The sequence below is a fragment of the Podarcis bocagei genome, assembly GCF_964188305.1.
Source record: "Podarcis bocagei genome assembly, chromosome: 4".
Classification (NCBI taxonomy): domain Eukaryota; kingdom Metazoa; phylum Chordata; class Lepidosauria; order Squamata; family Lacertidae; genus Podarcis; species Podarcis bocagei.
Genome location: NC_138128.1, coordinates 74,199,217 through 74,222,451, shown reverse-complemented (window position 1 = coordinate 74,222,451; position 23,235 = coordinate 74,199,217). Strand labels below are relative to the sequence as shown.

The window sequence follows — 23,235 nt, the reverse complement described above, 5'->3', positions numbered from 1 at the left end:
CGAGGTACTATTTCTGGGTTAGCAGAGTCTGTAACCTGAAGCGTCTGTAACCTGAAGCGTCTGTAACCCGAGGGACCACTGTACTGCTTAAGGCAGCTGCCTCTCTCTGCCTAGTGTAAGGCACTCTTCAAGAGTTGGTTGATCTGCAATAACTAGCCAATTATGTATTTAGTTACTTGTCACTAAAAGGGTCTCCTGCTGACCTCTGCACCCCGGATAGTTCCTAAAGACAGAGATGTGGGTAGGGCCAGCCCACATCTGTTTACAATAACTAGCATGACCACCATAGCTGTCAACTTTTCCCTTTTCCCTTTTCTTGCGAGGAATCCTATTCGGAATAAGGGAATTTCCCTTAAAAAAAGGGAAACGTTGACAGCTATGATGACCACGTAAAGGAAAAAAGAGTGCAAGTCTCCTGAACCTTCAGAAGAGGAAAATGTCAACAGGTATATTGTGCACCTGTTGCAATTCTCTCTTCTACCCAGCGGTTAAAGGTGCAAGGGGAGCCCTGCCCTACTTTCCCCCCTTTACCGGGGCGGGGGGGGCGGGCGAGGAACACGCGGCCATCCCGAGGTCGGCTGGCCCTCCCACCAGCCGCAGCCAAAACATCTGGTCCAGCAGAACTTCCTTCCGTCCGCCAGCGCGAGCTCTCTTGCCGTCAAGCAACCTGCAGTTCACGGAGGGCGCCTGAGGAGGGGGCTGCTCAGGTTTTGCAAATGCTTCTAGCCGCAGGATCTTGCTTTGCGCCTCTCCCTTCCCTCTCCTGCTTGCAACTTCCGGCGCCGACAGCCTGTAGGAAGTTGCCAAGCTTCAGATGTGTCACAGTCGAGAGGAAGCAGCTGGAGGAGCAGCAGCCGGAGACGTTTTGCACCAGCCGGAGGGGGAGAAAAGAGGCGAGTGGTGCATCTCTAACTGCTCCTTCAGCCCTCCTACCCCGCCGCCAATTTTTTTTTGCTTTATCCTCTGAAAGGGCAGCTCTGTTAGAAACGCAGAATCCTAAGATGCAGCCGAAGAAATGCGAAGCAGGGCAGAGTTACCTGCCAGGATTTTGTTTGAGCCAAATGCAGCGTGGGAAGTTGGTCCCTTTATCCGAGGGGGTTTGGGTGTCTGCCCTAGAGCAGCTGCAAGAATAACTGCTTTGCGAGCATGTGCAGAGTGCCCGTTTCCTTGTCAGAAGGGGTACCTTTCCTCCCAAGGCGAGGCTGGGCATTCTAGGGCACTTCACATTAAAAAACAGCAACTAAGCTCTGTTATCATAACTCGTAGCAGTGAGTCCCTTAATTCTGCTACCTGTGTTTTCTGCTTGCTTGTTAACTCTTACCCATGCGAGGTAGGTCAATATTGCAACTGTAGAGCTGAGCCTGAGAGAGAAGTAGCGTGTCTAAGGCTACCTGGTGAATTCAAGCTGTAGGTGAGAAATTTTAACGGGTCTGGGGATTTTTCTAGCTTATGGCTTAATACTGTGTGAATCTGCCTGAATGTTTTTTAGGGGAACTTGGATGTTCATCTCACTCCTGAAGTACATTATGTTGTGCTTTTGTGAAGCTTCCTTAAGTTGCCTCTGGTGAAAGGCGGTGCCTGATAAATAGAATAACAAAAATAAAAGATATGCATGGGCCATCAATCTGTAATGGTCCTCCTGACTGTAGTCAGGTCATCAGCATCAGACTGTCTTGCACCATGGCATAACTGCTTTTATGGGACTGTTTCCCAGGTTTGTTTGAGTGCTTAGAAATCTATATTCAGATGCAGCCCTGGGGTCTAATCAAATGTGTGGAGCTTTCTCTAAAATCTGCCCTTTGTGATTTCTGTTAATCGTCCAAGGAATTAGAGACAGACTTTCACCTTTCTGTTTAGATATCAGGCTGCAGCCATTTGTCAGTTAATTGGATTAAACGATTAAAAGTCTTCTGACTCATCAACTGTGCAGTCCTATCTCTGCTTAGTCTGAAGTTAGCCCCATTGAATTCAATGGGACTTGCTCCCTGCTGACTGTGCCTAGGGTCACTGCTTGAAATGGACTGTGATTAATTGTTCTTCTCTCTCAGCTAGGAGGGATTAACTTTTCCAAGATGGTGTCTTGCGACAAATGCATGCATCATCTAAAAGCAAAGCATGCTTTTCATTTTCATTCTTACGGTGTGTGCACCAACTTAATCGATTAAAGAGTCCTGTGATTCATCCACTTTAACTGGATGATGATGGCTCTACTGTACAGAAGTGTGTGAGTCAGCCTTTCTTCTTGCTAGTCAAAGGGTTTGTCTGGTTGGGTTTTTTTTGGTAATTTGTCCCCCCCCCCCCTCCCAGTGTTTCTATATGAATGATCCATGGAATAGATTTTTTTTTGCGTACAGTTTAGGATTGTGTGAAAAGTGTAATAAGTATTCCAATCTGCACTAGCCATTGTGACCATGAAAAGAGGGGGGGGGGTCAGTATTAATTGTGGAGCAACTAATAGAGAGTATAAAAATGTGCCTTCATGCAGTGCTTTTTTCTGGGGGTACACATACCCCTAAACATTTTGTGAATCTAAGTTTGGCCTCATTGAGGGGTAGTATTTCAATATGAGTAGGAAAATAAGAGAACCCCTAAACATTTTTATTTTTTTTAGAAATAAAGCACTGCCTTCATGTATATTAATTTGATATGTCCTAGCTTCTCTAAACTGCACTCCTTTCCCTAAGACAACAGTTGGGGCTTGTTCAAAACTCTTTTCTTTTTTATTTTAACAGGGGTGGTAAAACAAACACCACACAACCCTTAAAGATGGTGCGGATTTTGGCCAACGGCGACATTGTACAAGACGATGACCCTCGAGTGCGGCAGAGCACTCAGAACAGAGGAACCTCCTCTCGGCCGGTGAGGAGAAGACCTTTATGTGGTGTTTCAGTTTTGCTGGGAATTATTATATGAGGAACTTGAAAGGTTTCAATATTCCTGTTGCAAATGGATGCTTAATTCTGAAGTTTGGTCGATCTGTTCAAAGATTACCCTTTTAAGTACATGTGCATATTTCCTCTAAAGTAAATTTGCAAAATTGAGCCAGGATTGCTTCCAAGTAAGCATGCACAGAATTGCATTTGGGCACTGTAATCTGAAACAACTTTGTACTGAACTTGAGATGGAGAGGGGGAGTTGGACTGGACCACAGTTCCTAACCCTGCCAGTCACTGCCCATGTGGAGTTCCCTATTCCATCTGCAAATATGCAGGCTGTCCGGTGAGATTCCTGAGGTGGCAGCCTGCAGAAAGACCCAATATGGGGTCCTCCAGGGGCAGGAAGGAGAAACTTGCTGGATCCTGAGTCGTCCCCACTGCTGTCACTGGTGCAGCAGATTTGCCCACCCTTCTGGCCTGACTGCCACGATCAGCAGGGCTGTGGATGCTGTAGGGCCTATGTTGCTGCCTAGCCAGGGTTCACATGGCAGCCTTAATTGTGAATCATCAATACTAATAGGGGTTTTAGTTCTCTGAAGTCATTGCATATCAAAAACAACACCATTCTCATCCTAGAGGGGTTATCAACAGACTCAGGGAAACACCAAGGTTTGTAGATGTGTGTTCAAAAGAAAAGCCTTGGGTGGGTGGGTGGGGTGGGAAAGATTAAGGGGGGGGCAGGAGAGAGGAGGCCAAAAAACAGTTTGGTGAGTACTGAGTGTGCTCACTGGTCACAAAATACTGACTTGATTATTTGGAGCAGGAGTGGGACATTGTCAGAGGAGTTTGTCAGTCCTTCTCCACAGGCAACCCTAGAAATTTTAGTTCTTTGAGGGAGGAACAGCAGCTCTCAGCAGCCTTGATGAATTACGATTCCCATGATTCTTTGGGGGAAGCCATGACTGAAAAAGCTGTATGATACTGCTTCAAATGTATAGTGCAAATGAAACCAGGGACAGAACATGAGGGAGGAATGGGAGGAGGATGGGATATCCTGAAAACAGGAGTAATCCACACTGCAGCATTTTGTTTCTGGCTCCATTTCTGTGTAGGCGGGGAGCCTTCTTTGGCATCTTAAGTCCAGCTGTCATAGATAGGATTGCAGGCTTACTGTTTCTTAAACCATGTTGGTTTTTTAAAAAAAATTAAGTTTTCTGGTGCATTTTAATGCCTTGCACTATTTTTAAGGATGAAGTAGAAATTAAAAATATTTTTAAACATTGTCTGTGGAATATGCTCACCGAAGAGGGCTATAAGTTTTTCTGTAGTTTCCTCATTTCTCAAAACTCTCTCTATGGTAGTACCTGCTCTTTGGAATCTATGAACCACCCAAATGGCTGCATTTCTGGCTCTTTATGACTTTTACTGTATCTGTCAAACTGGATCTGGCGCCATGAATTCACTCTGTTTCTCTGGGGTTCCTCCGCAGGGTTTTTTCAACATGAACGCAGGCCCTGCTCCACAACAACACTACCGCCAACAGCAGCAGCCGCCGCCTCAGGATGCAGCAAGGCCAGGGGAGCGCTCACTGCTTTCAGACATCAATCAACAGTTGGTGAACATGGGATTCCTCACGTGGAACCTTGGAAACCAGGTGGTGGAGCCAGTCATGTCCATCCTCCTGCTGCTCCTTCTCATGATGGTTGGCGTGCGTGGCCTACTCTTGGTGGGCCTCATCTACGTTGTCTCTCACTTAAGCCAGCGATGACAGGGACTTCTCTACAAGCCATGTCTGCTGCTTGGTGGATGGAGAACCACATTTCCTTATCCGGTGTGTGAGCGCATGTTAGAGAGTGGGGGGGTCAAATGTGCCCCCATTGTGTGTATGTGTGCCCATATGGGCTCCCACCCTCAAAATGTTATGTAAATAGATTTTGTAGGGAACAGAAATGAGTTGTGGGGGGAGGCAGTATATGGAGTGCGAGTTTGTGAGGGTACAGTTTTTTCTACTTCAGTTGGCTTCCTGCGGAAGCATGAAAAATTACTTTATTTCAGTGGCACAAGGCTCACTACATTTTTTCTCGTTGTGCTGCTCAGATTGTAGCAGTTGGGAGTGGAGGCAATCTCAGGGTTGTTGGTTGAAGCTTAGTTTTTTGACTGAAGGGGTGAAAAGGCAGCAGGTGGATCTCTCATTTGTTCTCTCAACAAAAGCGCTTAATGAACCTCGTATGTAAAAGGCAGTGTTGTGAGATGACTAAGTAGGCATTGTTTATTGCCCTTAGAGAGGAGGTAGGTAACATGATAACTGAGAAGGTTTAAAGCAGAGGTGGGAAATGTGTGGCCCTTCAGGTTCAGATGGACTACAACTCCCACAATCCCTAGCTATTGGCCATGCAGTTTGGGAGTGATTCGAGGTGGCATCTGGCAACATCTGGAGTGCACCAGGTTGTACAAGGCTGCATTACACTCATAATCTGGCAGTCGTAAAATGGATTGAGTTTGGTTTGGCACTCTTGGTCACGATCCGACCTTGAGCCTTTGCTTCCTTTGGTTGGAGGGGAAGAGACAGGCCCCACATCCCTGGTTTAAAGCAAGTTATATAGGTATAACACCTATCACTTCTGAGATGTGTGTCCAGGTCTTTTAAAGACAGGCATGTGCATGAAGATTGATTGAAAACCAAGCTTCTTAACTCAGGTCAGTCACAGGATTAAAATACCATCTCCAAATAGAGAGAAGCTTGGGTTTGTGTGGAAATGTCGATCATGGAACCACACTTTGCATAGTTGATAGGAGGCCACTCTGTAGCTAATCAGCGTACATGAGGAAGGGCAATTCTGAGAATTATTTTCCATGTTGGGAGCTGTATGTGTGGCCTCTGTACTTTGCATTGTCGCATATACAGTCCCCATGCTGGAGGCAACAGTGCTGATGAATGGTTGCCTCTGTGTGAGTGCTGGCTCCCGGGGTGCTCACTTGGGGTCTGCCTTAAGCATGAAACCATCCATTGTCTCATAATGTGTGTGTGGTTTGTGTGTGTTGCAGTGGGGGAGCCTTACTAGGTGAGTGTGCAGTGGGCATGTGTAACGTGGTTCTCACGTCTGTTAATTTACGTGAATGGACATTTCTGCGTCCTTGCAAAATGACCTGGTGGGAGAACTCCCCACCCACCCACACTTCTTCCCCTGCTAGTGGTGGCCTAACCACCTCCCTCAACTCTTTGTAATACTAGTTGCAAACTGTTCCTTAATACACATCTTTTGTTCCTTTCCAAATGGCTGTGGCTTCCATTCCTTTATGTGTTTGATCTTGGGCTGCTAATAATGAATGCTGCAAGCTTAAATGAAAAACTGGCTATCAACATAACTTATATTTCAGATTTATCCTGTGGACGTAAGGCAAGTTACAACATGTTTAAAACCAAAAGTATTACATTAAGCTGTAGAAATATAACATCCACAACACTTTGAGCACTCAAATGACTAAACCCTCCCATCTGAAGATACACCAACAGCTTGACAGTGGCTGCTACAAGCTGATATAAACAAAAATACCTCTATTTGCTTTTGGAAGTTGTTTTGCCTTGTCTAGATGAAGGACAGATCTGAACAGGACAGGCTGTGAATGGGTTAGAATTTATTTTTGGGGTGCCTTTCAGCCAAAAAGCCCCCCAAAATGGTTCACAAACATTTGTCCGTTCTTAAACCTCAGCATATTCTGTAATTTTAAACAAATGCAAATGAGGAAACTTTGCTTGTTCAGGTTAGTAAGGTAGCTTCCAGCTTTTCAGTCACTCACTTGGTTAGCAGATGTATCAAAGAGCAGGCAGCAGCACTGGCTAGGATCCAAAGAGCCACGCCACTGGTTCTGCTCACCCAGGGGCTGGAGAGACAAGCTTGGAGAAGTAAATGGGGAGATGCTCAGCCTCTCCGTGCTCATAAGCAGTTTTAATGTGCGAGTTAGGAGCTCACAGGATGTGGCTGCAACAACTTCTGGGGTCTTGATTGCTATGATGAGGATGATGAGAATGATTTTATTATTTATATGCTTGGCATGACTGGGTTGCCCCAGCCACTCTGGGCGGCTTCCAACAACATATTAAAAACACAGGAAACATCTATATCACTAACTACTGGGTTGGGAAGCTGACCCGCAATAATCTGTGACTCCCCCCCCCCCCAGTATTGTTCTCTCACTTGGCTTTTATTCACCCACATTTGTGGATTGTCTGAGTTTTTGAGGGAAACCCCTGTCAGAGGTGGTCCTTCAGTGCCGGCAGCCACTATTGTGAGTTCAAGTAACAGAACTAATCCTGTTAGCAGCTTGCTCCTGCGCTTGCTGTAGAGGTGATGCTCCCTACAATAACAGAACAATGGGTTTAAGCGGAAGGGGGGTGGGTGGCCTGTCCTCCGGGTGCATTAATCTTCAATCCTAATCTCCTTAAATAACCATGTTCCCATGGGATGTTGTATTTGAAACATGTCTGCTCAGACTTGAGGGCCGAGCCAGGCTCCTTGAGGGTATTTGCCATGTATTTGCCTGTGTCTGGAGTGGTAAATGGCGGCAGCAGGAGGCCAGGCTGGGCCTGGTAGGTGATGAGGCTACAGTCCCACTCCCTGTCCCACAATGACCTGCTTCCAGGCTCCCTTGATACTTGGGTTTTGGGGGCCATTTTGTAAACCCATTACTAATACAGTACCTTGACATGGTACTATCTGCATGGGTGAGCTTCACAGACCGTGGGCTCACCTGGTGGTAGGGAAGCTGCTATTTAAAGTGTCTCACAGTGCCCAGAGAATTGTGGGGAAATATAAATGGTGACTTGCGGACCCAGCCACCTGGGTCCTGTAGTCCTGCTGGGGCCCTGGCAGCTGCTGACACCAGGCCGGTTGTGATGGCTCATTCAGCTAGGGATCCCTAAGATTCTCCACTTCAAACCCAGTTCCTGACATTTCTGTTTCCCTGGGACCTTGAGCTTTCAGCTTTCCTGACTAACATGTGCTGTTTGGGCTGGCCAATATATGTGTGTGTCACACCACAGAAGCAGACCAGTTGTGTGTGGTGGGGTGCGTTGTGTGGGGAGGGAGCTGGGGTTGGAGAGCACTTCTGAGGCATTGTCGAGAGCGCCTCCAGTTGCAGCTGCTTGCTGCAGCATGAATAGCTTCACAGCTCACTGAAGAGATGACCGGCTTTAATTTGAGTTGAATGGGCTCCTCCCTCGATCGAGATGACATTTTCATTTCAAACTAACAAGGGGAGAAATCCAATTACACCACAAAGGGGCTCCCTAATAAGCCATTCAGGCATGTGGGGTGGGGTGGGGGGCTCGAGGAATGGGTTGCAGAGGGAAGCCCCTCAGGCCATCCATCAGTCACACAAAGCGAGGCCGAGGGAGGGAGGGAAACACTCAGCCCAGCTTTGTACGTGCGGGACTCAAAAGAGAGCATCATTCTGAAAAGTTCAAGAGATGCAGAGAGCGAGCAGTGCTCTGCCAAGAAGGGGTTTAAAGTGTCACTTCCAACTGGCTGGTTTTCATGAGTGCATGTTTACACTTCAGCCACTATATTGATCAAACATGGCTTTGTGAGTCCTAAAGTGTTGGGTTTGGAAAGCCCAGGATGTGAGAGTCTCTCTGAGTGTTTTCACAGGTGATGTGAAGGATGCTTCCTCTCTCTCTGAGAGAGTTAAACTTACATTACTGCACCACCCATTCTTGTAACATGGGAAACATGCTGATTTCTTAAAAAACTAAAATGACAGTTCCTGGAAATGTGGCTATCGACTAGTGGATCTCAGATGTATGGCTGCTGCATGTTTTCTCCACTTCTCCACCCACTCTAATAATGAGTAAAACAAAACATGGCATGGTAGGTCTTTGCAAATAAGAGTTTCCCCCTCCTTGCATGCGACAACTCCTGAGGTTGCTCCCAAAGGGCATGTTGCAGGAGACTGGGAAGGTGGCATGTGGCAGTGGCACTCTTCATATACTTGATTCTGAACAATCTGGTTCTCCCTACTCCTGTGTACAGGTACCAGACTTAGCAACGTACATTCTTGATCTCCAGTTGCTATAAGAAAATGTGGCATCTAATATCTCCTGGGTGTTTGAAAATAACAAACTTAGTATTTTTGAAAAGGCTCCCCAACGTTAACTTACTGTGGGTTTCGCTTTAAGAATTCAGAGCAGCCCTGGATCAGTTGCTGTTTCTGACACCAGTCAAACTCATGGAGCTGTTTAGGGAATAAAAAGTGGGTTGAAGGGGGAATAAACCTTCACCAGCACTAGGTATGTATGTACAGAAAACTGAGTGTGTTGGTAGCAGAGGGGCTGGGGATCACAGCTGGAGGAAGGGAAATGGAATGGAGTATCCCGAAAATGGACATGGCTCCCTGCCTGAAACCCTGAAGGAGAGCACTCCACAAGCCAGTGTCACAGGTCCTACATGTAATTGTTTATTTTTTTAAAATGTATTTTATAAAGTGCATTCCTGGCCCAAGTCATTAATGAATGACGTGCTATTATAAAACAGCTGGTATTGATCCTTAGTGCAAAGAATGAAAGGCAAAACAACAAATCTGGGACCATAATTATTGGAACGCTGTGAAAATAACCACTGAGGGGGCAAATTAATTTGTAAATTTAGTGTAACTCATCTATATATCTGGCAGTACCCAGGAAAAAAAGGAGCTGGTCTTTTGCCCAAGTGGGACTTTAGAGTACTGTAGGTGTGCCACCTGGTGGATATTGTGCAGCTTAATGTTTTTTCTGCCATAGTGTGTTTCTGTGTATCTTTGCATCTTAAAATACCAGAGAATCTTTGCCCAAAACTGTAACACTGAATTCCTTGCTGGCTGAGCAAATTAATCTCTGGCTGAGGAAGTTCACCCATCCCTGAGAAGCAACCAACTAGCTAAAGACCAACAACATTCCCTCTTCTTTTCCTGTTCCCTCTTCCTTTCCTATTCTTGTTCATGTTCCAAAAAACACACTGCATTTGTGTCTCACATGGTGCAAAACGACTCAAGTTGCTGTGCAACCCAGCAATCTCATAATGACCATTGGCTGGATGAGCAATTAATTTTAAATCCATGTGAGCCAAGGAGGGGCAAGTTTGTGTTTTCCTGTTATCTCCACTAGATGGCACTGACCCCCTGTTAACTTGCTCCTGTGGATGAGAGAAGAAACGACTTCATAGGAAGAAAAGAGAGCTCAGAAGGGGAATGAATTACATTTGCAAATGTGAAAAGGAAGCCAGTCGCCTTTCAGTGCAGTCCTATGTGGGAAAAGCCTTTTAATTCCAGCTATGTTTGCAAGGTGAAATCAGGCTTGTTTTGCCCAATTCATGGACAGAAGGAGAGGAGGGCAAGTGCCTCTTCCCTCCCTGTTAGTTGTTGTTGTTGGCATCCGTCTGCCTCGAGAGATGATGGAGCCTGTCTCTGGGGGTGAAGTCAAACCACTGCGTTATCATCACCAAAGTGACCTCCTTGGGGCAAAAGCCTGGGCAGTGTGTATGGAGGTCCTGGGCTGCCCAGATGACAAGATGTGGTCCAAAGGAAAAACGAGCAATATGTTAGGCACCAGCTTGGCTGCAGGAATTGCCGGAAGGAGGCGTACAAGGCACCATCCAACAGTCTTATTCCTTAGCTTTTTCTTCTCCCAAAGATATCCTGCAAGGCGGAGGAGGTTTAGGATTAGTTTTCCTTCTCTTAGATGGGCTACCTTCCCAAGTGGATGACCCTCACCTGCCCCTCACTTCCCTCTAAAGCACTTGCAGAAACCACCTTCTTCCCTGTTGAAATCAATGGACTCAACTTACTTAACATTGATTGTAATAGGTCTATGCTGAATATGCCTTAGTTGAATATCTCGCCCCCCCCCCTCCGCCATGGCCAAGAATAGAAGATTACTGAGCAATTTTGAAAGAGAAGATAAAAAAAATATAAAAATAAAAATTAAGAGAAAGCTGCATGGTATTTTAGGATTTGGACTATGTTCCAAATGCCAGTCCAGTATAAGTGAGCAAGAACTCTGCCAATGCTGTAGCCAATACAAGTGGCACACGGACTCATGCTTATCCCTCTAGGACTCCCTGAGGAAGCAACTATAGAGGAGGAAGCAGAACTGTCAAGTTGTCCTTGAATGTCGTCTTGATGTCAATTCTGAATGAGCAGTCTACTCCTCTTTCCCTGATGTATGTATGTCTAGATTAGCAAAACATTGCAGTAAATGCAATTTAGGGCTTTGTTAGTTTTTAAACAAGCTGCATCCTCAGTCTCGTATGCCCAAGGCAGGTTGCCATTTCAGGCGCTGTGTCGGAAGTCTTTCTTTGGTTGCAGCTGCTAAAAGTTGTGGGGGAAGGGGAAGAATAGGATCCAGGGGCTCAACTGCTGCTGCCCTTGCTGCTGCCTTCTGCTCAGCATGGAGGAGGTCAGCAGTTACTCTGAACCCAAGTCAAATTGGGAGTGAATTTACCTATATGGAGTTAGAGTGCTCACAAATTGAGAACACACCCATCTCACAACTCAAGGAGTCACATGACCCCTACGGCATGCTCCAAGCCCTGCATGGGTCCACTCAAGCCACAGTCTCAACATACACATCTTGCTTTGTGACACTTGGGTCTCTCCCTTGTCAATCTATTTCAACTATCTTTTCCCTGGCTGTAACAATACAACAATAATCAATAACCAACAATTTGCTGCCCTTTCATGACACCCAGAATTGACCGCCTGAGGCAGCTGTGTAGTAGCAGGGCCAGTGTCCTGTCCTGGAAGCTAAAGGGGGTTGGATTACAAAGTATTAAACAGAGATTAAGTACATCACATACTTTTTGGTCCTTGTATCAAATTGCTGTCACTGAAAATTGGAGATGTGTTTTTTCCTGTAGACTCTAAAGCACAGCTGTAGTTGTATGCTGACAATCTGATGGACCCTTGACTCTCTTTTTCCCCTGTTACTGAAACAGGCTATGCACTATCACTTGCCAGTCAAACCATTTTGTGCTATGCAGAAACACAACATTCATCCAGCCTCTCCTTTAGGACTCATAGTGTTTCTAAGTGTATGGGGGGAAAGTAACATTTTAATATGCACTCTGTGTGCTGTTACAGTGTGCAGATCCAAAAACTACAGAAACAAATTACAAGCAGCCAAAATATGATAAACCGTTTCAGCTTTCCTTCATTATGGTGAAGTCCAGCATTACTGGATCTGTTGTTAGGGAGAGATAACTCTATCAACGCATGTTTTCTGCTGATGCCGAAATTTATTTATTTATTAGACTATTTATATTCTGTCTTCCTGAGACAATGCTTCATGCGACTCACATTTTAAAAAAGAATAATTAAAAAACAAACCAATTCAAAGTAAAAGAGAGTGAGAACTACACACACACACACACACACACATATATATAATCTCTTTAACTGAGGGGTGGGGAACCTCTGGGTCCTGGGCCCAATTAGATCTGTCATGGATCTCAATTTGGCTATGAGGCTATTCCCATTCCCAAACCATGACTGCCTGCCCCACACCTGATGTCATATATAATATCAGAGATAGGACAGGTAGAAATGTGGCTGTCAAGGAAACATCAAGAGCTTTCAAGTGCTCCTGATTGCTCCTTAGCAAAGGAGGATTGCTGTTGGCACCAATCAATTGATTGGAAGCGACAACAAGCTTGCAGTGACTGACAGCACTATGCAGTTTTCCCATCAGGACCTTCATGGCACACACAATCCCACTGGGCTGCCTGTAAGCGACAAACAGGTGATGTGCAAAAGCTGACCAGACTGACTGACTCACATTGACACTGGCAGTGGGACAGCGTCCTCCATGTCAGCTGAAGGCAGCAAGGCACACAGCTCTGTCTACTCCCAGCCCATCAACATTTGTTGCAGGAGGCAACTGCCTCACTTTGCCTAAAAGCAGGGCTGGGCCCGATTGGAGAGCTGAGCAACTGAAGTCAGTGACAATAGTGTTGTCCAGTGGTTTCCCTGCAACTGTGGAGCAGCTTGCAGATGTCGCTGTTCTTTTTACACTTAAGGCTCAATCCAGCACTCTTGTAGTTGTTGGCATGACAAGGGTAGGGTCATGTGAAACTTTCTGCCAAGCATGATGCAGGGTTTAATTTGCCATCTTTAATAAGTAAGAGCAGGAAATGAGAAAGGAGAGGTTAACCATAAAAAGGAGTCTCGGTGGACAGTTCTTAGCTTCACGAAGCATCAGTTTTGCTTTGAGGAGGCCAACATACTGTTCCATTTATTCACCTTTCCCTTGGCAGAGCACAGCCCTGGAATATATGAGAAAGCTACAGTCTTAGGCCCAAATCCTTCTATTCCCACCACATCTGCTGATGCTAAGAGGGAAGACAGATGTAGCATGTAGGGAGGGGGGCAACCTGGAAGCACACCCACTGTGTTCAGTCGATGGATGCCTATCACTCTGAAGGGCCAAGCTAAAAAATGAATCAACCTATCAATCAATAATTTCCTAGAAGTTTGCAAAAGATGTCGGCTAGGCATCATGCTAATTAACAAAATCCTTTAATCCTGTAATGCCACCCAAAAACCTCTCTTCATTTCTTATAATGATACTGATAATGCAATGAAGAACTGGGAAAATGCATTAATGGTTATGTGACATTAAAGAGAAGAACAAAGGCGTACGACCTGCATGAGGTGAGGTGGGTGGGAAGATTGACGGCTGTCCCAGCATCCGATTCTGTCTGTAGTTGCAGTTGTAAGGCCAGGCAGCAATTATTGCCAAAGAGTGGGCTGTAAGCTCCTTTCCCCCTCCCTTTACAGCTATTTTCGCTCTCATTTGGATTATTACCAAAAATCTCAGGAATATCTCTTTCTGTTCAGCAGATCCCAACATGGACTGTTGCCTGATTAAGATCCACCTAATTTTACACACGGTCAGTGATCTGGAATTCCTCCTGGGAATCGGATGACTTTTTCATCAAGAGCAGGAGAATTTTGGAGGCCCAAATAATTAGAGGAGGCTTTTGAGGAGATAATTAGGAGCAGAAAGGTTCGGGTGGATGTTTCTTTTCTTTTCTTGTTCCTGTGCCTTTGGAAAAATCCACTTCTCCTTCAGCACATCACATGTTTGTTACACAGAAACATCCATAACAATTCTGGAATGGCCAACGAAGCATTGCACTTTCCTGGTGTTTCTCCATACATATATTAATAACTGTGATGATAGGCAAATGCCACAAAGCGTAGATAGAATTGCACTCAAAACTGCCTGTCCTTCTCATCAGGAATCTGAGTTTTCTGAATTCCCTCTCCTACTCCAAGAATCTTGGTGGAAGAGTGGTAGAGTACACACTTTGCATGCAAAAGCTTCCAGGTCCAGTCTCTCCAGGCTGGGCTGGGAGAGACACTTGCCTGGAAATCCTGGAGTCAGTTCTGGCAATACTGAGCTAGACGGAGCAATTATTTCCTTTGGTGTAAGACAATTCCTTGTTTCACTTCTACACAGGGTGCCTGCAGACGTTCAGTATTTTGCAGAAGGCATTGAAGCACATGCAAGAGTTTCAAGCTTGCACAATTAAAATGGATAAAATGCCCTGTTGCCCTAGTGCAACAAATCCACTATACACACACACACAGACGAGTTTTTGCAGTTTGGCATGTGGTGGTGAAACGCACTGGAAAGTGTAGAATGAACCAATGAATAATAGAAAAATGTAAATGCCCTGCAAGTAATTCTGGATGAATGCTCGTTGTTCATACAACTTCTCAAATAAACCAGAACGAATGCTCAATAAGGGCTGGACATAGTCTAACCACCACACAACCTTTGTGCAAACAAATCAGGATGAGTGCAGAATAAACAGGCCATCCAGGGGACCCCCCCCCCAGCCATACCAAACTTGGTTGGAACAAACTTGTGTATACAACTATCCATGAAAGAATCGCAACCATTGTATGACAACAAATACTATGGTACACAAATTAACACCAGTAATTTTGAAAAAGTTGGTTAACATCCTCTGACAGGTTGGAGTATAACAGTGAGAATTAAGGAACTTAAAAGAATTATCAAAGGGAGTTTTAAAACATTGCCTGCATCACTAAATTCCACAAAGTCCTTTTAAAGACTATTTTGTTTTTATCTGACATCCTGTTTTTTAAATCTCTTTACACTTTTATATTGTTTTGTGTATTTATTGTAAATCTTTTATTTTTAATGTTCTTAGCTGCTCCAGGAGGTGTTGCTTTTTAGCAGAGGATCAGCTTAAGCACACAATCCTATATATGTTAACTCAGACGTCCCACTGTGTTCAATGGAGCTTGCTCCCAGGGTTGCAGCCTAAACTGTGTAAGCAAAAGCGAATTTTGTGCTCCCTCTTTTTTGCACTGCCTGAATCATAGAGGAGACTCTATGGAAGGGCTATTCCTTGATTGCCTTTCTGCTTTTCCTAAATGATGCTCTGGCTTTCTAGTCTAAGGTGACCCCAGTGTGAACCTCCTTCAAGTTTGAGTGCATTTTTTCTCTCTCTGTCTCTCCCTCCCTCCTGCTAGTTAGTTTCATTCCCCTGCGATGGCTTGATGAGAACCAGACTCAGAGTTAAGGTTCACATATTCTCAACAGGGTTAATTTTTGCTTCCTGTGTGATGGCCGTGAAGAGCGAGGGCCACAGTGGAATCTTTGCCTCTTCTGCGACAGGGTTCATGGATATTAGCAATCCCCCAGTCTCACAGAATTGACCTGCTGTATGACTCTGGTGACTCTTCCCACATCAGTGTTGTCTCAACTCCCTTGAGCACCAGTCAACTGTGAAACAAACTGTAAGTCCAGGAATAAGGAAGTGCATAGTGCTTCTATCGTGGAAGATGTGCAACCACAACAAATGAGACAAACTTGAAGGGTACAGACTGCATCTCCTTGAAATCAGTGGTAAAGCTTCCATTAATTTTAGCAGGTCTAGATCACTCTATAAATCCAGGAATTATAGTGATTTGAAGGTTGAGCTAGATAAATCTTTGTTTGTCTTAATAGCACTGTTGTATCTTACCATGGCTGGGCATCCTGACTAATATAGCTGTTCCTGTAACAGCATTGGATCAAGTAGTATAATGAGAACTATTGATGGCGGGACCTTGTGATTGATCTTATACACTGTAATCCAGCACAGCAGTTTATGGGATTGGACTGTTATCAATTCCCTTGCTTTATGTCAAATAAAAACCACTGCAGCACCGGATCATTGCAAGAAATTCAGACTTCACTCTGAGCTGGAAGTTAAAGAGGAAAAGTAAGTAAAGTTCCATTGTGCAGGGGGAATCATTAAAAGTCAACAGCATTGCTTCTGAAAAATAATGTAGTTTTTAGGCACTATTCAGATTTAATCCTCCTAAGTGCTATTCATAATGCAGGTTAGAGCTTTTCCTTTCTTTTGTAATCCAAATTAAAATCCGTTTTTTAACTACGACCCTCTCAATATTGAAATGGCACAATTTCCTATATTTATTTATGGTCGGCTGCAAAATGATTTGCAGAGCAACTTGGGACTCCATCACTGCTGCTACTGGTTTTGTAAATGATGTCACTTTTCAGCAAGAAGACCACAGACAGCAGGAGGCTAAGAAACAAATTACGTTTCCCAGGACCTTTGCAAATGAGATGGATCCCTGGGATGATAAAGGAAATTTCGTCCTGCAATTCATCAATATGAGATGAATTTTCATGGGGAATGGGAAAATTTGTTTTCCACTGCCTATAGCCTCAGATCTTTCCCAGGGAAGTTCCCTGCCCCTTCTAGACTGAAGGGTGCCTATTGAAGCTGATCTGGAGGTGTTGATATAACACTGACTGCTCGATAGTTTGAACCTCTAGTTAAAGCGGAGAGTCAGGGAAAGTGTTTGTGTAAGGGGAACTTATTAGACCATGTTGCTCTGCAAAAATATGCCCATATGTTCTTTTGCAGTTTCCTGGCTCTCGGTTCTCTCTCCTCTCTGCCACGGAGGTGTAAATTGTTTCCATGAGGCCTAGAACCAGGGCAGGAACACTGTCAGGTCCTGTCACAAAATGGAGCATTCTCACCGGCAGCTGCTTGGTTGTCCCAATACAGTGCTGCCATGGCAACAGCGAACTTCACCTCAACCTCTTCATTGCACCGATGCTTCTTTCTGAGAGACTGAGACAAGGGTTAGCAAGGAGCCTGAGGGAGACAGGGATACGATTTCATTTAATATCTGTATGCTGCTTTCGCAACAACAACACTGAGCTCAAAGCAGATGCAGATATATACAAAGTACAAAGTATTTCTGTTGCTCCAGCAATTCAAGATGAAACACAGACCCCGACTCACACTTCCGGTCAGACTTACTCATTTCACAAGACTGGCCCTGACACACACTGAGCTGATGTGCCTTAATCACGTATATAGATGGCACTGGGCTGTTGCCATAGCAACTGGCTTGGCTGACCTTGCACCTGTCAGCTTAACTAATACATGGGGTGACTTGGGCTCATGAAGGAAATTAACCCCCTCCTCCATGTCCAGTTCCTCCAAAACAAGTGACAGAGCAAAGAGAGGTGTGGATAAAACTGTAGTCTCTGTGTGGGGTTGTGGACAGAAGCAAAATACACAAAATAAACCATCAGTCTGGAAATGGCATAACAGATGAGGGTGCTGGAAGAGGTAAAGGTGTGCAGCCTTTCATCTACATTTCTATTTTTTCAAGGCTGATCCAGTTTTGGTTGAAACTTTGTCATTGCCCAGATTGTCCCTAGCAGTTATTTACACTGGACAATCAGCATTTAAGGTGAATGCAGTGTCTACTCACGCTGCATGCCACAGCAACCTCAGTGAGGTTGTTAAGTATCTTTCACATTCCTTTTCTCCATTTTGTGCCTCAGGGAAGGAGTTGGAGCAACCTCCCATCTGCCCTCCTAGACACTAGCTTGCTCTTGCCCATAAATTAAATGATAAAGATTTAAAGAGTAAAATGGGAAAGCAAACATTCAAGTGGAGCTTATGTATGTACCTGGGAATCGGGCCATCTCTCCACTCAGATGCTCTTTCCAGCTTGGTCTGAAGCCACCTGGGAGGAAGAACTCATCTGCAGAGGACATAGAAAGTCACACCACGTACCTGGAGGGCTATGCAGCCCCAGCTCTACCATTAGGCAGCATGGGGTGGCCACCTCAGGCTGCTAATTTTGGATGTCCCCCCAAAATGGCAAGTTATTACTTTATCACTTGCTTTTCCTGTATTTTTACTTCCAGGGCGAGGGTGTTTGTGGGATTTTTCTGTGTCTAGTGCCAAAATAACTTGACTAGCCTTAGGTACAATGCTCCCACCCTTGGGGTTGGTGGGGACGGGGGTGACATTTGCTGTTTGGACTCAGACAGCAAATACTTGTGTTTATTATTTGCATTTATGTCCTGCCCTTCCCCACAGGGGCCCAGGGTGGGTCATGAAAGTATAACAATTAAAACAGGTACAGTTACAAACCATAAAAGAAAAACCACAACAACAAACCATATTGGAATACAGTGGTACCTCGGGTTACAAACACCTTGGGTTACAAACACTTCGGGTTACAGACTCCGCTCACCCGGAAGTAGTACCTCAGGTTAAGAACTTTATCTCAGGCTGAGAACAGAAATCACACACTGGTGGTGTGGGGGCAGCGGGAGGCCCCATTAGCTAAAGTGGTACCTCAGGTTAAGAACGGTTTCAGGTTAAGAACGGACCTCCAGAACGAATTAAGTTCATAACCAGAGGTACCACTGTAATAATTCAGGAGCACAAAACAGCCGTGCAAGGAGGAGGCAAGAGATCCACTCTGCAAAAAATCTAACCAAAGCATTTAGGCTCATTATGTTTGGGCAGGCCTACTATTATTATGAGTATTGTTGTTTTATTGTGACCTTGCTCCAAAAAGCTCAGAGCAGCATAAAAAAAAAAAGTTTCACAACAACAGCCCTGTGAGGTAACTTCATCCATTTGTGGTAGTTGCCCAAGGCCAAAAGGGATTTGGCAGCTACAGAAAAAATATCTTGGGACTCATCTGACCAGTAAAATAGATATTTAAAGAGGTCGTCCTTATAGTCGTTTACTTTATTAACTGTAGACAACACACTCCACCATTGCTGCTTCCGGCAGAACCCCAAACGCTTCCACCTGGAACAATTTGGACAGGCCTTATATAATGAGGGAGCAGAAAGGCTTGTAAAGAGACTGACAAACTGACATGTTGGCAGGCGTATGCTCCGCGTCTGAGTGGTCTCTTCAAGGTTGGATGAGACATCTAAGGAGGCCTCTCCCACGCTGAAATTTCTACTCTATGCCCATCTGGACATTTCTCCTCAAATAAGTCTCGGGTGGCTGCAAACATGCCTGTTTAATCTTGCAAGAGGATGCTAAGCTTTTATTATCACATTTAATGTTGGAACACGGCTCTTTTCCATATGGAAATAAATTGGAAAAGAAATTCAAATGGATCCCCTGTATTTCAATCATTCCTCCTAATTGCTCCAAGCCTCCTCTCTCCTTTTTTCCCTCCAAATTTTTTTCATCCTGCCGGATTGTTTTCTAAATGATGAAAGGCATTTTAATTTTAAAGAGAAAGCAGGCCCTGAAAATCAAAGCCCCTGCTTAAGATTTCTCAGAATTACTGCAACTGGGGCTAATAAAGCCAAGGTTACGAAGTGACACAGAGCCTGGAACAGTCAGGCTCGTTCTATAATACGCGGCTCAACAAAAATCTATTCATACTAGGTGAAGGGGTGGGGAGGTTATGTAGAAAAACGGAGCAATTTCCCCAAAGTTTGGTTGTATGGCAGAGTGCTTACAAATATCTGTTTAATGCACTACTCTCCCACTCCAAAAGAAATTGGCAAATGTTCCTGTACAAAATGTTCATTATATAAGATGCAGTCCATACAGTTAGTTACTTGAATAGACCCTGGAGCAAAGTAGCCTCAGGTGCCTTCTGCCTAGGATACTTTTGATTTAGCAAGCTCAGTTTCAGAATGCTTTGTTTCATGCTTCCTGTCTCCCCAGAGTTTGGACTTGATATCCCGCCTTTCACTCCCCTTAAGGAGTCTCAAAGTGGCTAACAATCTCCTTTCCCTCCCTCCCCCCACCAAAACAAACACTCTGTGAGATGAGTGAGACTGAGAGACTTCAGAGAAGCGTGACTAGTCCAAGGTCACCCAGCAGCTGCATGTGGAGAAGCGGGGAAGCGAACCCGGTTCACCAGATTACGAGTCCACTGCTCTTAACCACTACACCACGCTGGCTCTCGAGTGGTAGGAAGCTCCAGAGCTGGGTGGTTACAGGTCAGGGCCGGTCCCGCCGCCTTTCAATTTTTTTTGTTTCATTCATCTTTTGCTGAGAAACAATACCAGCCAAGAACAGCATTCAGTGAGAACAAGTTCACAAGCTATGACTTTCCTTATGAGGTCCCCCAAATTCGTGGGACTCCAGGCACACCTGGACCTTTTTTCAGCATTTGGATGTCACGTACATTGTCCCAGGGCCAAACTAGATTGAATGGTGAAGATCTGCAATGAAATTATGGAAGTCACAGGTGGGGATTCTCGACTGGAGCTGCAGCCCTGAGGGATGGAATAGGGAAATATTGTGGAGATGGCAAACGGCAACTTTAGGGAGCCATATAAGGTAAACAGCATGTGTGTGGGGGGGGGGGGATGAACTCTCCCTCCTCTAGCACTGTTGTCCCAATCCACACCCACTTCCTAGTGGCATAGTGGTAAATTCTGCAATGCAAGTGCTCTCCCTGACAACTTCCCACAGCCACACCCCTTCTAAGTCTATGAAACAAAAACGAACTTTTGACCAATGCAGATATTATGGCCTCTATACCAAGCCAGCATTTCTCTCTCTCTCTCTTGCATTCCCCCCATTTGCTAAGCATACAGCCCGACAAAGAGTTCTGCTGGATTCATAATGAAATGATGTTGGGTTTTTGTTTTTTTCAAAATAAAAAAGTGACAATTTAGCCTTCAGCTCTACATGCTAATTCAACCTACCTCTTCCCCTGCTTAGCTTATTTGGTGGGCTTCTCTGTGAGAAAGGCTTATATATTTGGCAGGCAGAGGACTGTCAGATAGGAGGCTCAGGTGATGACATCATTGTCCCTGCTGTGAAATAAGTGCTGGCACACTGCCCCTTCCCTTCCCTGTCACACTGTATTGCTGCCTCTCCTTCCCATAGCTCCTATTTGCCAGAACAGAAAGAGACAAATCGGACCCTCCCTTAAAGAGGTGAGACCTGGAAACCGACACCCTGTATTGTGGGAGGGTATGATTGGTCAGCCACAACACCTGATTGGTAGGTCCCTCATAACTGGGTGCAATCTGGCCAATGGGACGCAGTCCAAATGATTTAAGGGACCTATTTATGCCCATGCACGTGACCCAGGGCGTTCTCTTTCGGCGCGTGCATTCGGAACACCCGCCCACCTCTCCCTACTTTTAGGGTTTTGCACTTGACCTTGCTATGCCTTCGTGTGTCGTCTGTCGTTGGGACAGGGGCACAGCAGGAATTTTCCCCACTTGGCTGACTGGCTGTTGCCATTTGGGTTTTGCCTGCCACGTAGCAAATTGTCACAACTTGTAAGGTTGCAGATAGGTTCTGGTTCAGGTGACAGGGATAGAAGAATGCTCTCGCCATCCCTATGTGAAGGGTATTCTGTTATAGGAATCCAGGGACTCGTTGGTTTGGTCAACCCCTGAGAAGGGATTCTGCCCATGCCTGAGTCCAGGGGGACATTGGGGTGGTGAAGATAGCCTGTTCCCAGCTTTCCGCTTATCCAGGTGTTCACCCTTGGCTGACCTATGCTGGAACCCTGGGTCAGCGCTACCTGCATGGCAGGGAGCTAGTTGAACCAGAGCCTATGCAACCAGTCACTTTCTGTAATCAATAAAGTTGTGGCCTAAATTCTGCCAAAAACCAAAAACAAAATTTGAGTCAAGTGTGAATTTATTCAGGGGGGGGGGGGGAGGTTTCTGGGTCTGAACATGCAAGAGATCCCATTGTTGGCCCTCAGTCAAAACTAGCCCTCAGCAATCCTTCTAGTCAACAATCCTGTGCAGTCAGCCTGTGTTCTTGTCATCCTTATATTGCAGATGGGCAGTTGAGATTGTGAGACTAGTGGCCTGCCTAAAGCCACCAATGAATTTGAAGGCAGTAGTGGCTTTGAATGGAAACTTCTTGGCTGATCACTCAGCCTTTCAGCCTCACCAGCTCCTTTCTTCCTTTTATCTGCCACTGGCCTGCTATGTGTTGATGGACAAGTCACTTTGCCCCTGTGAGTCTCCTTTACTAGGGGTAGGGAGCAATTTCAGCCAGAGGGCTGCATTCTCTTCTGTGAAACCTTATGAGGGCCACATGGGGGCTGAGCAATGACACTAAACTTTATGTTTGTACAGCCCGGACAATAAGGTCCAGCTCTGAGGGCCTTCTGATTGTTCCCTCACTGCGAGAAGTGAAGTTACAGAGAACCAGGCAGAAGGCCTATATGACTTTTAGAAGACATCTGAAGGCAGCCCTTTAATGCTTGACGTCTTACTGTGTTTTTATAATTTGTTGGTAGCCGCCCAGTGTGGCTGGGTCAACCCAGTCAGATGAGTAGGATACAAATAAAAAGTATTATTATTATTATTATTATTATTATTATTATTAGGCTAGTTTACCTAAACACAAACCTCTATCTTCCATTTAGATAAGCAAGAGACATTATCAGAGTTCAAGGACATATTCTGGTCAGACAAAAACATTTGGGCTGTGAAACAGGACCAGTGAGGTGAGTCACCTGAGGAGAAATCTGAGGGCCAAAGAGAAAGAGGCTTGGAGGGCCACATTTGGACCCCAGGCCTGAGTTTCTCTATTCGTACTCTGTACACATATACTAAAAATACCAGCACCTGGCACTGAATACTGAGACCATGTTGCAATAGGGGGACACTGCAAGAAAGTGTGTGCTTTTGTGAACACCTCACAGGGAGATCCCAAAGCCAGGAGAGTAATTGAGACAAGCCATTTGAGAGCTTTAAGCTAATGGACTAAATTCCAACATTATTCTGAAAGTGCCAGGAATGGGCTAAGCTTGAAAGAATGCTGGCAAATACTTGACATTTTCGCAGCACCCAAACTGCCTGCCCTTACAGGGCGCCATGGGAGCAGGAAAGACTTAAAATGGAATTGGCATTGCTGAGAGCTATCCACTTGCCTCAGCAAGGAGGAATGCTAACCCATTTCAGTTCAGGGAATAAGAGATTTGGTGGGAATGGCAGGAAGGAGGGGCAGCAACAAGGGGAGGGGGATAATGCAGAAACTTTTGTAGAGCAATTTAGAACTTAAGCGGG

General features: G+C 45.2%; 2 protein-coding genes across 4 annotated transcripts; one reads left to right on the top strand and one right to left on the bottom strand.

Annotated features, from left to right (window-relative positions):
* Window positions 1-795: 795 nt before the first annotated feature.
* On the top strand, window positions 796-6,151 carry FAM241B (family with sequence similarity 241 member B). The gene is made up of 3 exons (XM_081189858.1): window positions 796-1,411; window positions 2,733-2,859; window positions 4,366-6,151. Exons 2-3 carry the CDS (start codon window positions 2,767-2,769, stop codon window positions 4,642-4,644), a joined length of 372 nt encoding a protein of 123 aa, XP_081045984.1. The 5' UTR covers window positions 796-1,411; window positions 2,733-2,766; the 3' UTR covers window positions 4,645-6,151.
* Window positions 6,152-8,515: 2,364 nt separating this feature from the next.
* Window positions 8,516-22,669, bottom strand: LOC308584783 (uncharacterized protein). Of its 3 annotated transcripts, XM_081189854.1 has the most exons (4): window positions 22,576-22,669; window positions 20,373-20,463; window positions 17,883-17,957; window positions 16,062-16,127 (listed from the first exon to the last, which is right to left on the bottom strand). In XM_081189854.1, the coding sequence occupies exons 1-4, from the start codon at window positions 22,645-22,647 to the stop codon at window positions 16,111-16,113; spliced, it is 255 nt and encodes an 84-aa protein (XP_081045980.1). In that variant the 5' UTR covers window positions 22,648-22,669; the 3' UTR covers window positions 16,062-16,110. The 3 variants fall into 3 exon arrangements, 1 of the variants encoding a protein (XP_081045980.1); XR_014006998.1 differs by lacking the exons at window positions 17,883-17,957; window positions 20,373-20,463; window positions 22,576-22,669 and adding an exon at window positions 8,516-10,544 and having other exon boundaries at window positions 15,908-16,366; XR_014006999.1 differs by lacking the exons at window positions 16,062-16,127; window positions 17,883-17,957; window positions 20,373-20,463; window positions 22,576-22,669 and adding exons at window positions 8,516-10,544; window positions 12,021-12,140.
* Window positions 22,670-23,235: the final 566 nt, after the last annotated feature.